Raw genomic sequence first — 16,018 nt, forward strand, 5'->3', positions numbered from 1 at the left:
GCATCTGACTTATGATCTCAGCTCAGGTATTGATCTCAGGGTCACGAGATCAAGCTCCACATTGGGCTTCATGCTGGGTATGGTGCCTACTTAAATAATAATAATAATAATAACAATAATAATAATAAAAGTTAAATATAGTTATCATATGACTCAGCAAGTCCACTACTAAGGTATATACCCAAGAGAAATAGAAACATATGTCCACACAAAAAAGGATACACACATGTTCATAGCAGCATTATTCATAATAACCAAAACTATAGAAATAATCCAAATGTCCACTGGGAGAGGAATAAATAAATAAAATGTGTCATAAAAAGAATGAAGTACTGATACATGGTAAAACAGGGATGACCCTTGAAAACGTTATGGTAAGGGAAAGAAACCAGTCACTAAATATATATTGTATGAGTCCATTTATATGAAAGGTCCAGAATAGGCAAATCCATAGAACAGGAAAGTAGATGAGTGGTTGTCAGGGGCTGATCACAGGAGGGAAGGAATGGGGAGCAACTGCTAATGGGGTTTCTTTTAAAGGAGAAAAAATGTTCTAAAATTAGATTGTGGTACTGGTTGTACATCTCTGTGAATACACTAAAAAACATTGAATTGCACCCTTAAATGAGTGAATTCTATGGTATGTGAATTATATCTCAAAAAAACTTTTTCAAAAAAATAAAAAATATAAATATAAAATGAAGGGGTACGTGGCTGACTTAGTAGAGTGTGCAACTTCTGATCTTGGGGTCATGAGTTCAAGCCCCACATTGGCCATATAGCTTACTTAAAAAAATAAAAATAAAACAAATGAATAAAATGGGGAAAATATATTATCTTCCATAAAAATTATGCTTTTTCATCATTGCCAGCAATATTTGGTGTCATCCCCCCTCACCAACCTTGGGATTTTAATTTGTGTTCAGCTTCAGAGGTATGAACTGATACCCAAAGCTTCTTGTTATAAATTCCCTCAGTAGAATGTAAACTGCAGAAGACAGGTATTTTTCCCTATTTCTCATCATTGCTATATCTCCAGAACAGTGGCTGGCAAAGTAACTCAGTAATATTTGTTGAATAAATACATTTTGATAGTTTTAATGAAAGAATTTTCCCCTTTAGTTAGTGTCTTAATTTCATAGTACCTCTGAACTAATTGTTTATACCAGCCTCAGTTTCTTTTTATTAAGAGGCACTGTCTAAATAAATGAATTGTATTGAGTGTCCTGGTGAGTGATGTGGTTCTAGTCCTTTAGCCTTATATACTTTTACTTTCTTCTGAAATTCATTATAACAGTAGTTTGCAGATGTTTGACTATGGGGACTCCCTTTTTTTTTTTTTTAAAGATTTTATTTATTTATTTGACAGAGAGAGATCACAAGTAGGCAGAGAGGCAGGCAGAGAGAGAGAGGAGGAAGCAGGCTCTCCGCTGAGCAGAGAGCCCCATGCAGGACTCGATCCCAGGACCCTGAGATCATGACCTGAGCCGAAGGCAGCGGCCTAACCCACTGAGCCACCCAGGTGCCCCTGGGGACTCCCTTTTTAAACAAGTGTTCACATAATAATAGTTGTGCTTTTTGTATCAGTCAATGGAAAAACTACAGAGTTACAAGAACCCATTTGTATTTTTAACAATGACCATGATGTCTTCAGAAATTTGCAAAATAGAGGTTATAATATATGAGACACGTACTTATTCCACAGTCTGTGCATGCTGGCTCCCTGTATTACACATGGATCCGTGGCAAAAATTTTGAAAGCCATCAGTAGTTTAGGGCCAATAAGTGGGAGAACTACTTAATTATAGTACAGAACTAAGGAGGATTACTAAAATGTAAATAATAGCTAGTATAAAAGATTATACCCTAATCACATGTTTAAGAAATTTGGTTCCTAAAGCTATCAGCTTGTTTTAAAGACTTAGTATTTTTTAATTAAGATTTTATTTATTTATTTGACAGAGGGAACACAAGCAGGGGGTGTGGGAGAGGGAGAAGCAGGCCTCCCTCCGAGCAGGGAGCCCAATGCAGGACTTGATCCCAGGAACCTGGGATCATGACCCAAGCCGAAGGCAGACACCTAATGACTGAGCCACCCAGGTGCCCCAAGACTTACTATTTTAAAAATCAGGTTCACATAACTTTTAAAATGTATTTATTTGACATTATTTGTTTTACCAAAAAAAAAAAAAACTTAATGTTTAATCATGCTTAATCAAGTTTTCGTTTACGTACATGGTGAAAGTTAGGTAGCAATTTAGTACTATAATTAGGTATTGTAACTCTTATTATCCAGCAATTTAAAAAGCAGGTTGTATCATCAAGTAACCCTGAACATTTTGACTGTGATTATATCAAGTATTTTTGTACACGGTGAAAGACAGGCAGGTCGTGGTGGTTCAGATGGAGGAGTGCGGGGTGCGGATATCCTCTTTGTGGAGCACTTCCGTAGCAGGTGCTGCGCGCGGGGCACCATCCCGAGTGCTCTTCCTTGCAGCTCAGGGGCCATCACACTGCAGTGTGTTTGGCTTTTGGGGCCTGTTTTGTGTGGCCCTTGAACTAAGAATGGTTTAAATTTTTTAAATTTTCTTTAAAGATTTTTATTTATTTATTTGACAGAGAGACAGCAAGAGAGGGAACCCAAGCAGGGGGAGTGGGAGAGGGAGATGCAGGCTTCCTGCTGAGCAGGGAGCCCGACATGGGGCTCGATCCCAGGACCCCAGGGTCATCACCTGAGCCAAAGTCAGAGGCTTAATGACGGAGCCACCCAGGCGCCCCTGGTTTTTTTAAAGAGCTGTTTTTTAAATAAAAGGAAGAAGGAGGAGATGAGGTAAAGACCTGATACGGCACAAAGCCAGCTCTCTGGCCCACTATAGGACAAGGTTGCTGACCCCTGATTTAGTTCATTCTTTCCTCACAACATTCCAATAAGGTAGGTTCTGTTACTATCATCCCCATTTTATAGATGAGGAAACTGAGACGTGGAGAACTTAAGTAATTTGTTGGTGGTGGGATTCACTGCTTTTGGAGCAGATTGCAGGCTGTTTCTGTAAACTTGCTAATACTGTGTTTCTTTGCAGTATAAAAGCGGATGGTGGCTCGAGTGTCAGAGGATGGCGCGGTCACGCTCTCGATCCCCCAGGTGGAAACACAGGTGAGCAGCTCTTAGTTTAGCAGAGTAAACTTGGGATGTACCTTGACTTTCAAGTTCGCTGGTACTGTTAAGAACCTATTTTTTTTTTTAGATTTTATTTATTTATTTGACAGACAGAGATCACAAGTAGGCAGAGAGGCAGGCAGAGAGAGAGAGGAAGGGAAGCAGGCTCCCCGCTGAGCAGAGAGCCTGATGCAGGGCTCGATCCCAGGACCCTGGGATCATGACCTGAGCCAAAGGCAGAGGCTTAACCCACTGAGCCACCTAGCCGCCCCAAGAACCTATTTTAATAAGCTCATGGGACCTGGTTATTCACAGTAGGTACTTTGCAGTGATAGAGGTTTTTCTAGATTCTGAAAGCTGACAGCTTTCTTTAATTATGGCTGGCAGCTTGAATTAATCCATAATAAAAAGAAATGCAATGGCCACAGCAAGGGAGAGTGAGAAACATCATGAGTGTTACATTTTTTTGCATCAGTAAGTAGTTTAGAACTCCTGAGTGTTTTTTTTTTCTCATTATCAATATCTTTGAAAAAATCGGGAGTTAGAAAATCAGGAGTTACCTATTTCTTCTTCACGGCAGAATAAAAGAGTTTTGAATAACTCGGTTGTAGTTCAGCTTTCTTCTTTCCTGGTTGGCGGTATCAATAGTATATACATATAGTTAGATTGGAACAGTTCAACCAGTATTCATTACATACATGCTCCAGGTTCTGGGGCTACAAAGGCAACATGACATCTTCTGGGGCCTCAGCAAGCATGCAGACTGGCTGGGAGATTGGCACCACAGACAGCTGTGGTACTGTGGGGTCAGCACAGTGCTGCTGACTGGGACGGAGATTCTGGGTCCACAGAGAAGGGATCATTCTGCTTTTATGGAGGGAAAAGGGGGATAGTAAAGTCTTCAAAGGAAAGGTGAAATTTTAGCTGATCATTTAGGATGGGCAGAATTTGTACAGGCAGAAACAAAAGATAGAAGTATTCCAGTTTCGGGGGTGGGCGACAGGAGCAATGGCACAGAGCTATGACAGTGAGCAGTACGTTCTAGGACTTAAAAAAGGATCATGATTACATATATAAAAAGCAGACCAAAACTTTTCATGTTAACACAACTTGGCCATTGTACTTATTCTACAATGACGAGTCAATCTTTCTTTAACAATTTTCATTTTGTAATCCACAAGATCAAGTTGTAACAGGAAGGAGCTTGAGGAAGAAAGGGGGATGTCAACATGAATGAGTTTAATATGGAGGCCATCACAGAGGTTGTTTTGTTTCACCCTTTTGTGATAGGCCCTGATGAAAGGGCACAGAAGACCTGCCAGCCTTAGTGCCCGATGTCTAGATTCCTTCTCAGGACTCCGTGCCAAAACCTGTAAAGTATCTGATATTTTACGTTACTTGCAAGCTAACACATTAGCCTGCCACAGGGCAGTCCTGGGTCAGAGACAAAGACCTTTATGACTCGTGGTACGGCGGGCGGCCTGAGCATCGTGTTCCTGTGTTTAGTCCCGAGTCTCCCAAGGATGGGAGCTGCAGAGCGAAGCCCTGTGGTTCCACACAGCTGAGGAGCCCAAGCCTCATCAGGGGCAACAAGCAAACCCATCCGGCCTTTGCCTTGGAGGAGACGTAGCCTGGATAGCAAACAAATTGGCCCTCTTTTCCCGAGGGAGGCCTTGTCTCCATCGTCCCACACTGCGGTGTCTTGGCACAGAAGCCATCAGTACCTCTGCCTACCAGGGCAGAAGGCAAGAGACCCGTGGAGAATTGTCTCCCAACAGACTCCTCAGATCTCTTTTGTTTCTTTAGGAGAATTGAAAATGATAGTAACCATTCCAGCAATCTCCTTAAAAAAAAAAAATCCCCTGATGTGAAATATAATAACGAAGCAGTATTCATTATGAGGTAAGGATTAAAGTAAGAGATTGAGTATTTCGTCCGGTCTGGAAGACCTCTATCTCTGGCTGCCAGCTGTTCTCCTTAGTGATGGAAGAGATGCACTCTTCCAGAAGGTCCTCAGAGGCTCTGCTTGCTTCTTCCTGTGATGAGGTGCTGCCAGCTGGAAGACAGAGTTCCTTCGTCAGCTAAATAGTGCACTTGCTAGTATGTCTACCTTGGTGACTCCAGAGGCAGATATTGTCAAGTCTAGTATACTGATGGCTTCTGTGCCAAGACACCGCAGTGTGGGACGATGGAGACAAGGCCTCCCTCGGGAAAAGAGGGCCAATTTGTTTGCTATCCAGGCTACGTCTCCTCCAAGGCAAAGGCCGGATGGGTTTGCTTGTCGCCCCTGATGAGGCTTGGGCTCCTCAGCTGTGTGGAACCACAGGGCGTAATTACGAGGGGCGTAAATCTGCCTCCTTTGTCATCAAGAGGACACAGACGTGTCACCAAATGGAAAGGGTCTGACTCGTGGTCGCTCCAGTTCCCTGGGCAGTCACGAAAGCTGCTAGGGTAGCTGCCTTGTTGATTAGAAGATATTAAGCCCTCAGGGAGGCGATTGGGACATTGGACAGGTTAGATGGGAGGAAAGGTCCCCAGGTTCAAAATTGAACTTGATTGTATTCCAGATAGTGGTGCTCTTTGCTCTGGAAGTCCAGGCAGCTCAGACTAGTTTCCCTGGATACAGGAGCCTTCTTCCTCCTCCGCGGGAATGAAGTCTTGATGTTGGCAATGCTGAGGTATTAGGGAAGGTAGTTGCAGAAAAAAAATGTGCTGCTCCTAGGGAGCACAGTGGCTACATTAAAGCCCACATTCACTGAAGTTATAAGCTCTATTGCAACAGCACACATAAGGGAACAGGTCTGGGAAAGAACAGCAATTTATCTATGTTAGTAGTATTTATGGAGGAACTAAGTATGAAATTCAAACCTTAATACCTTCTTCCCCGTCCTACTCCACACACCAGATATATAGTTTTTTGCTCCATGTTATAGCATCAGTAGAAAGAACAGTCAGTCAATTGCAGAAACTGCGAGGTCAGTCTTGAGTCTGAGTTTGGATTTATTTTGGTTTCGTAAACTCTTAGAATCTAATTTAATCTCAGAGGTTATGTTCAGTTTCCCGGAGACTCTCCTACACATTTATCAGTGTGAATCTAGCCTTCCAGTTGCTTGTTTCTTCCCTGACTGTTGAACCTAATACAAGCTTTTGCTGACTGGCTCTTTTGCCCAGACTTTGCTGTGGGCAGTCTTCCAAAATGGATCTTATCTTACTGTGTCCCTAAGCTGGTCCTCCTCCAGCAGGATGGGTGTCCTCAGCCCGTTTCAATATGCACGTGGGACACGTTAGTTCAGATGGAAAGAATATGCTTGTTGAATTGGCCAGAGCAGTAGTCAGATGCCCAGACGGACAGTTTAGAATACAGATGTAGCAAATTGATGCATTTGATATGAGTGGAAGAAGCAGTGGGAAGCAAATGTCTTATTTAGGTAGTTCATATTAAGATAAACTTTCTTTATTGTCTTTAAATGGACTGAACTTTTCTGTTTCTTGACACAGGTCTTTATCACCAGTACCTAGAAATTCTGAACACTACAAGCAAAGACATTCTCATGGGCATTATGGCTGTGAATATAGGAAGGATCCAAAAAGACCCATCACTTGGCGAATGGACAGTGAGAAACATGGACAGAGTAAACCAAGGATTCCTTCTCGTGGAAATGTGCATTACCGATCTTACGAACACAGATCACCTTCCCCAAATTTAAGAAGAGACTCTTTAGAAAATGTTTATACTTACAAGCCTTACCGAGCATACTTGTCAGGAAGAGGAGATAGTAACAGAAGATCTCACTATATGCCCAAATACTCAGAAGATGTACCCTACAAAGAGTACCCGAGGAACTGTTATTCCCAGAAAGGCGAAGGAAGGTATATTCCTGATGACTACAGAGTCAGAGGAAGTGGAAAAGGAGGGAAACCGCCTCCGAGGTCAATAGCAGATTCTTCTCGGTTTGAAGGAAAGTGGCACGAAGATGAGTTGAGGCACCAGAGGATACAAGATGAAAACTATTCTCAGTCACTGAGAAGAGGCTCTGAAGACTTTGAGAAAAGGAGCTCTTTTCCGAAGAGGTATAGGAAAACATTAAACCTGGGTAATTTGGTATAAAGCCTCAAGTGCAAAAGTCTGTTTACTTTATGGTTGAAGAGAACCACCTTGAAAAGCTTTTGTCTAAAAAGATAAAAAGCACTGTAATGTAATTATGGCCCGCTGGTAGTAATGAAGTATTTATTTTTAGAGTAAATCATGTTGATGGCTAGAGTTGTAACAAAAGATGGCATATTCCTCTTTGCTACCTTGTGCCTCTATGAGTTGGCTAGAGGGATTATAGTTAACTTGCCACTGCGTTCTGCATTTAAAGCCATGCTGCCCAACATTCCACACATGTAAATTCTCACTTTCTTCTCTCTAGTGCAAGTGTAAACTGCTTTATGTCAACACAGGTATCCTGAGGATCGTGATTTCAGAAAATATGGATACACATCAAAAAGACCTAAAGATGTGGAGAGGTATGAAAACAGAGAGCCTGCCAGGAGCCCTCAGTGGAAGTTCGGGCATTCTCTTCCATCTTACCAAGAGAAGAAAGAGCAGCGGAACCTTGGACCGCACACTCATCGACGTGCTCAGAGGGAACCGCCAGAGACCAGTTCAGCAGCCAAGGTATCCTGTGACTATCGCCACAAACGCCGTAAGACCTCAAGTGGGGACCAGGACTTTCCAGATGGAAGAATTCAGAAGTACTCTAAGGAGGAAGATAGAAAGTCCAGTTCTCAAAAAGGCCCTGAAAATAGACAGTCCATTTGTTTTAATGCTGGAAGAGGGAGAGAGACTGAAGGTGGGCAAGTGAAAGAACCTTCCAAACCATCTAAGAAAGACTGCACTGACTGCACTGCCTCTACGCATTCAAGTAAAAATGATGTTGGCTTGAGACCCTGCAGTGACAAACGGAAGGAGAAAGCAAAGAAAGAAGGGGATGGCAGGAAAGAGAGCAACTCTTCCAGGAACCAGCTCGATAAAAGTAAACTTTCCAATGTGAAACCTTCATCCGCCAGTCTTAGGAAGAAATCACTTACTGTTAAAATAGATGTGAAGAAATCGCTAGATACATCCAGGTATTGTTTTTGTTTTTTCTTAGTGCTGTTTTAGAAAAATATCTGTTTCCACCACCTTTGTTTGAAGCTTTGAAAATGGAATTGACAGTGTATTTAGATTCCATTGAGCAGGAAGGGATTGCCTGGATTTTTCACAGAAGCGCTGTGAGGAGGATAAATCCCACGCTTAGTAATACAGAGTGATCTCACGGCTGCTGGTTTCCGCATCATATCTCAAGATACTTTTTGGGTGCAGGGCGCTCTATGGAGTTGTTTGTCTTCATGAATTTATGTGTTTTTATGCTGCTAGATTTTCCATAACCAGGGATACCTGGGTGGAGTTCAAGGAGACCTATTTCTTCCTCAGTTTCCCAGAGCCTGTTATCCCTGTTGTCATATCCAGAGAATTTTTGACTTGGAAGGGCCATTCACTGGCCCTGATTTTATAGAGGAGGAAAGCAAGGCCTTGAGAGAAGATCCTGCTTGTGGAAGTCAGAGCACCTGCGGCTCAAGGAGGCAGGTGACCTAACGTGGTTCTTGCTGCCATCTCAAAACAGTTGGTGCTCAGCCAACTAGATTCTCCTAGGTAGAGGAAATTAGGCTAGAGTCTAGAAAGAGGCTTATTTATAAGACATTCGCTTTAGCTCTTAATGATCCTTTAAGAAAAAAACAGACCACCCAACAGTAGGTTATATTTTGCTACTGTGGCTTGCGTGCTTTGTTCCATTATGCATTTTACCTCTGTTTATGGATTCTGGAAATAACAAGGCCCTGCAGTGGGTGTTGTCAGCTAAGTCTGTTCATTACCTTAAGACACTACCAGTATGTGAATAAAAAAGTGATGGGCCATGCTGATTTGGTGCATTTATGTTCACTCATACTTGTATTGCAGTCAAAAATAAAATGAAACAGTATTAAGGTCGGGATGTGACAGGGAGGGAGGTGAACCCACAGTCTCTCTCTCTTTTTTAAACAAATATATTTTGTTCTTTTTCTTAAAGTTAGATACGGCCGTCTCCCTCCCTTATGATCACTGTACTTATAAAAGTATAAAATATACATATGTATATTTATATGTGCACAGAAAGCACTTATAAATATGATTACATTATAGAAAGTTGGACAAATAAAGGAAGGAAATCACCCATAATTCTACTCCCCTAGGACAGTTTTATTAATATTTTAGTACAGCTCCTTTTGTTATTTTTCTGTGTATATTTTTACATGGTTATCATAATACTATATTCATAATTTTGTATCCCATTTCATATAATAAGTCTTAAATCATTTTGTACTATTTTATTTCCTACTATTTCTTTACCTTAAGCACACAAAAACTGCTGTAAGCATCAACTTTAAGGATGTTACCTCAAGCTTTTTTCTTTCCAACATTACACTATGAAAATTTTCAAGCACAGAAAAATTGAAAGAACTGTGCAGTAAATTCTGTATACGCACCACTGAGCGTCTGCAATTAACATTTTTGTCTGCTTTCATAATCTATTTCTGTCCTCCATCAATCATTCCATCCTACTTTTTCCATACATTTCAAAGTGAATTGTAGATATCAGTACACTCCCCTTTAAATACTTCAATATTTCATTTTTGTTTATAGGTTTTTTCTTTGGAGGCAATATTGCATCAAATCACAAAAATCTTGAATTTTTTATTTTTATTTTCATCTATTTTTTATTTCTTAACATTTTATTTATTTATTTGTCAGAGACAGAGCACAAGCAGGGGGAGCAGCAGGCAGAGCAGGCAGAGGGAGAAGCAGGCTTCCTGCTGAGCAGGGAGCGCAGCGATGCAGAACTCGATCCCAGGACCCTGGGATTGTGACATGAGCAGAAGGCAGATGTTTAACCAAACTGAGCCACCCAGGCGTCCCAGTCTTAAATTTTTTAATAGAAGTAATGATACCCCCATATTTAATAATGATGTTAAAAAAGAATTAATTAATTTAATTTTTTAACTTAAAAGAGAATTAATAAATTGGCTTAGCACTTTTAAAGAATACTAGAAATACCAATTTTGAGGAATTTCACTTTAATAGACCTCCTTAGAAATATTGAACAGTTAATTTTATAATTGGAAGAAGAAATGGAAGCTTGCTTTTCATCATGTATCACAAAAATGAGCTTCCCAAAATTGAAGCTACTGTATCTTTTCTTTTGAATTAATAAATCATAATTTTGTGACGTTCATGACCTGTCAGCACATGTCTGAATTACCTGACAAGGACCTGTAGGATGGCTTGTATAGTAGAGCTAACACTGCAAATCCTTCCTTTTCAAAGACCTGAAGAATAAATAACTTTATAAATATATGTATCCTGTCAGTATGATAAAGTATAGTCAACACAATCTTTCTCTCTGATGATAATTATTTATTGGTGAACAGTTAAGTTGTGGAAGAGTTTTGTGGGGCTGGATTTACTTATGTATAGACTCATCAAGTATCCATAAAACAAAGGCAGTTAATGCCCTCGATAGCCATGTTCTCAACTATTGAATATAACTTAGATTTTCCTCTGCTTGAAAAGATTAAAATAGTCATGGAGTGGAGAGGGGTTTATTTGTTGGTTAAAATCTAGAGGGTTTATCCATTTTTTGAAAGTCTAAGATGGTTGTTTGGTGCATTCATTTACTTTCTTAGCTTTGGTCACACGTCAATGTATGTTCTTCCACTTACCAATGTAGTTGAAGTCATAGGTGATTAGGCTGGTGATTTTTCTAGATTCCAGTTTGTATCTAGAACAGCGGTAGGTAGACACTTGCTCAAATGTTCACCGCATTGTTAATAATTCTTTTAACAAAGGCTATATTCTAGTGACCCACTTTGTCAGAAACTGCATTATCAGAGGTAGACATTACATATGAGTCATAATTACATGTTTCAGAATGTAAGTTAGGAAGTTGTAATATGAAAGATTCTACGAATGCTATTATGAACTCCAAACACTGTTGTGGACATACTGGAGTCTTGGGGCAGATAAAGGGAGTTTTGGTTTTGGTTTAATGATGGGCAATTAGGTGAGAGACTGAACCTTGGTCAGGCTAGTAAGAAAGTGAGAGGGAGGAGGTGGGGGGATGGGGGCGGAGCGGGCAAGGAGAGCTGTCCCTGGAGGAGAATAAGCTGCTGTGGATGGACCTGAGGCTCCTTTGACCTCCCTGGCGGCTAGTACTGGGTGTCTAGGATGGGAAGGTTGGCTAGCAAAGTTGATGTTCAACTGAGTTTATCAGTCACATTTGCATATAACCCTTTTATTTCCTAACCACCAACCCCAGAAGAGATACAGGAAGCAACTTCCTACCCCCATCAGGTCTTTCCCCATTCTCAAGGGGGATGAGGTGGATGATAGGACCCAGAAGACATTGGAGCCCTGATGTTCTAAGGAAAGGGGTGCTGCACAGGTGGGGGAACAATGTGAAAAACATAGCAAGGGTTGAAGGAAGGTAACCCAGTGACACAAGTTTTACCTACTTATGATAAGCTGTGGGTGGAGATGCTTTTGTGATAATACAAACCTGCTACCTCACTGTTTTGTATCACAAAAAGCTAAGGTTTTCCCCCTTGGTATTTCTAATATACGTTTTTAAAATAGATGTTTTTAAAAATACGTTTTTTAAAGAGGTTTTTTTTTTTTTTAATTTGACAGAGATCACAAGTAGGCAGAGAGGCAGGCAGAGAGTGAGAGGGAAGCAGGATCCCCACGGAGCAGAGAGTCTGATGCCGAGCTCGATCCCAGGACCCTGGATCATGACCTGAGCCAAAGGCAGAGGCTTTAACGCACTGAGCCCCCAGGTGCCCCTAAAAATACGTTTTTTAAAAGTAAAAAATCAATTGAGATTTTGATCAATTGATCAAAATCAATTTCTATTTTTCACCCTAGCTTCTCTTAGTGAGCATTCCGTTTCGGGTTGGGGTATGTAAGTTTTTGTCTTCCACTGGGTTCCTGAGGAGCTCTGTGACATCAGGCAGACCACCTGGCCAGGCCTTTTTGGGCCCAAATTAACCTGCAGTTCCTCCTGGCCTTACAACTTTGCTTCTGTAGGCCATGTGTTGGTAGCTGTTAAGGCTGAGTTGACAAGCTCATCATAGGATTTTCTGAACTTTTGTATATATTTGAGATTTCATATCATAAAAAATGAAATATTTAAAATTTAAATTGGTCTAAATAAAGTTACAATTTTAAAATGAAAGTGAGCCAAGAAAGTTTAAAAAACACAGTTGAATTGGCCTCAATTAGAATTTTGAAGTCTGTCATCTTTTTAGCTGAAACTCTCATTACAAATTGTCCAAGTTCTTTTCCATTTATCATTTTTTCATTCAGCAGGTACTTCTTTGAAGACTTAACCTTGTGTGAGACAGCCTGTTAGGGTACCCTGGGCCTGCCGACTGGCATAGGAGTCTGTTTGTCCTCCTCCGGTCCAAGAGAAAAGAGGGCGATCTTTGCAATACGGTGGTGCACTGAGTGATACACAAAGTGGGGCTCAGAGGATCCCAAGCTGGGGGACACCGGGAAGGCTCCTTTCAGGAGTTGTTGACACGTGAGCTAGGCTTCCAAGATTTTAAACATGTGGAGATGAAATGAAAGACGTTTTATATTTATAGGTTAACAAAGGCCGGCAACACACACAGGAACTTTGAGGTGTGCTTCCAGGGGTCAGTGAAAGGGAATAGAGGGAGGGACCGGAGGCTGTGAAGCTGAGACTGCCACACAGGCCGCCTGACTTGACAGGATTAGCCGATGAGAGACGGCAGGAAGCTCAGTTCCGGCTGCTGCTTGCTTTCTGTGAGACGGCTTGGAAGGGCACTGGGGTTGGGGAGGCCAGTTATGGGACTTTTGTGAAAAAAAGATGCTGAATCAGGGGAAAGGCAGTCTCCCCGACCCTTTACCCACAGCCCCAGAAATGCTAAGTGTCTTCTCAGGAAGACAGGAGCAAACAGGTAACTGGGAGAGCTCTGTGAACTACGGGAGGCGGGACAGATTGTCAGTTCTTGGGGGAAGACTGACAAAGGAGCACGTGGCATGTGTCACGTGGATTCTGTTACCTACGATCAGCTTCCGGAGGGCAGGGATCATCCATTAGATTGGGTTGTTGTTGGGCTTTTTGTAATTGTTTTTGCCATGCAGTTGGGTTTTTTTTTTTGGTAGATCTTAACTGAATAAGAAGAAATTAAGATGTAATGTGGCTTTTTATGTTTTCCTAGTTAGTATGCACAACATTCAGTGAGAACGTCAGGGAAAATATCCTTAGGGAAAAAAAAACCAAAACAAGTGGAGTTGAAGGCGGGAAGAAAGGAACCTGGAAAATTTCGTTAGACCAGTATTAGAAATAGTACTAGAATACAGGTGTTTGGCTATATTTTAATTTTTAAAACTGTCTAAAATGCATCCCAAATGAGAACATTTGGTCTTTTCAGCTTACCTACTTGTATTGGAAGTATTTCTTTTTTTTTTTTTTTAAAGATTTTATTTATTTATTTGAGAGAGAGACAGTGAGAGAGAGCATGAGCGAGGAGAAGGTCAGAGGGAGAAGCAGACTCCCCATGCAGCTGGGAGCCCGATGCGGGACTCGATCCCGGGACTCCGGGATCATGACCTGAGACGAAGGCAGTCGTCCAACCAACTGAGCCACCCAGACGTCCCTGGAAGTATTTCTTGAAATTAATAACTTGTTACTCAATACCTGTCTTAGGAAATCGTAAAAAGGAAAATGTGAACCAAGAGGTGATTAAATGTACAAATGTAAATACCTAGAACATTTTGCTTTCTCCAGTTTCAAGAAGCCTTTCTTATAGCAAAGCCATCTTAAGAATCTTAAAAAGACTAAAATTTCAGGTGATACAATTTTAGTATTTCCTAGGAAGTCACAGTTTTAACATTTTTTAAATGTTAAAAAATTAAAAATCTTGCAAGGAGAAACTCCAGCATAAATGGACAGGAACTGTAAACACTAAAATTTCCGGGATTAAGTGTAGCTGTAAACTATACCGTAGTGCTCCTGGGGATTGAGGGTTGGGCATGGAATGGGTGTAAGAGCTATACCAGTAATTAACTTGGAATAAATGACAAGCAAATTTTAATAATTACCTGAGAGAAAACTGGAAACCTTTATCAACTAGTTTCCTCTTGGGAGAAACTGAGACTGCAGTACAAAATATTATCAACTGATTTCCCCTTATGGACAGATCATTTCTGTAGCTCTATTTGAACATCTTCTTTTTCTCCTATAAAATGTTTTTAAAAGTAATTTTTTTGGGGGGGGGCGGTACGGAACAGGCTTCTTGTACCATTAAACACAGTATTTGTAGTTCTTGTCAATGGAGGTTGTCCCGGGGACATTGTAGCTTCCAGTGTTTATCAATGAATGTCTCTCAGCAAGTTACAGGATACACAGTGGGAAGCTTGGAGCAAATCAGGGGAAAAGAAGGGAAAGGAGTCTTCTACTGGAAGTCCTTCTGACGAATCAGGGAAGCCACAGCAGTGGCATCACGCTGCTGCACAGTCACTTTCCCGGGTTTCTGCTTCGGCAGGGAGTTGTCTCGACACTCCTTTGAAAGCAGGGAGCATGGGAAGCCATGTGGAAGCCTTGCCTCTGATAAGTTAAAATGGGCACATAAGCCTGTCTCATTAGAGAAGTTCAAAAGTTTAAAGAATATCTGTAAGCTCCTCATCACCCTGGAGCAGTGTTAAATACATGGCTGTTAAGCGACGTAGTTATGCACCTGCACCCGGGTGTGTATCCACCTGATTGATACTTGTTATTTATTCCAGGGGTGCTGCTGTTACTCAAAACACATTTCAGGGCTCTCTTGGGGGTTTATCTTCAGAGTCTGTAACATACTCATGAAGAACCCCAGCGCTTGTAAATCTCAGTTCTTTGGGTAGTGAACAAGAAGAGGGAAAAGCTATTTAGAGTTAAATGCAGAGGAGTAAGATGGCTGAAAGCTAGTTAGTGCCGTTTTGGGTCCAGAATGAGGTATAAATATAAAATAATGAGACAGTTTCTTCTGTGACACATAGTCTGCCTGCAGACAAAGAATTTAAGAGTAGTTTTAAGCAAGAGCAGCTTTCTTGGAATAAGGTATAGTTTCCCGTTATGACACTTGGAAAGATTATGTTCATACAGACACTCAGCTTCTGGGATGTAAAAGCAAAACAACCAAGACAGCCATTGTCCCAGTGTCGTAGCACCTTCCCCATAGGCTACTGTAAAGCTGAAATGAGGTAATGTTTGCAAACGAGTTCTGAGCCCCTGTGTTTGGCTTGCAGTAAGCCCTCAGTAACTGTTAGCTGTATGTCATAATCATGACTTCATGATGATTCCTAAAGGTCAAGAGAGCTTTTAACACAAGTTATAAAGATTCAGAAAGCATTAGAGTGGCAGGACAGCTGGGGTTGTGTAAGAAATGGTAGCATTTCTTTAAGGATACATTTAGGGTGAACACTAATTGGTTCTAACGATCTTAACTTTGCTAACATCTAAGACTATTTGCTGACAGTTTAGTGAGATTTTGCAAGTGATTAATCTTAACAGAGTTTGATATCAAAATACTGAGTTTTTCATTGCTGATATAGAGGTATAAGGATTTTTATGAAGTCAAAAAAGTTACTGTGTTTGATACCAGCTTTTAAAGTGTGGTAGTACTTCAAGATAGTATAAACTTGCGGATTTACAATTTTATGGACATTTGGGTGTAAAAATAATCTAACTGATTATTTTTTGCATATTGACCTTTGATGCCTTGGTGTATTTTTGGAGG

At 41.0% G+C, this 16,018-nt stretch overlaps 1 protein-coding gene across 11 annotated transcripts in view; it reads left to right on the top strand.

Annotated features, from left to right (window-relative positions):
* The window catches only part of BCLAF3 (BCLAF1 and THRAP3 family member 3), a 59,279-nt gene that overhangs the window by 14,176 nt on the left and 29,085 nt on the right, over positions 1 to 16,018 (top strand). For all 11 annotated transcript variants that reach the window (XR_014307340.1, XM_082718319.1, XM_082718321.1 and 8 more), the window contains exons 2-4: positions 3,081 to 3,154; positions 6,656 to 7,228; positions 7,601 to 8,269. Coding sequence is in view for 10 of the 11 variants with exons in the window: in XM_082718319.1 (XP_082574445.1) it covers positions 3,114 to 3,154; positions 6,656 to 7,228; positions 7,601 to 8,269 (1,283 nt within the window). In the remaining variant the exon portion in view is untranslated. The remainder of the gene's footprint in view (positions 1 to 3,080; positions 3,155 to 6,655; positions 7,229 to 7,600; positions 8,270 to 16,018) is intronic.

Source organism: Mustela nivalis (assembly GCF_964662115.1).
Source record: "Mustela nivalis genome assembly, chromosome: X".
Lineage (NCBI taxonomy): Eukaryota > Metazoa > Chordata > Mammalia > Carnivora > Mustelidae > Mustela > Mustela nivalis.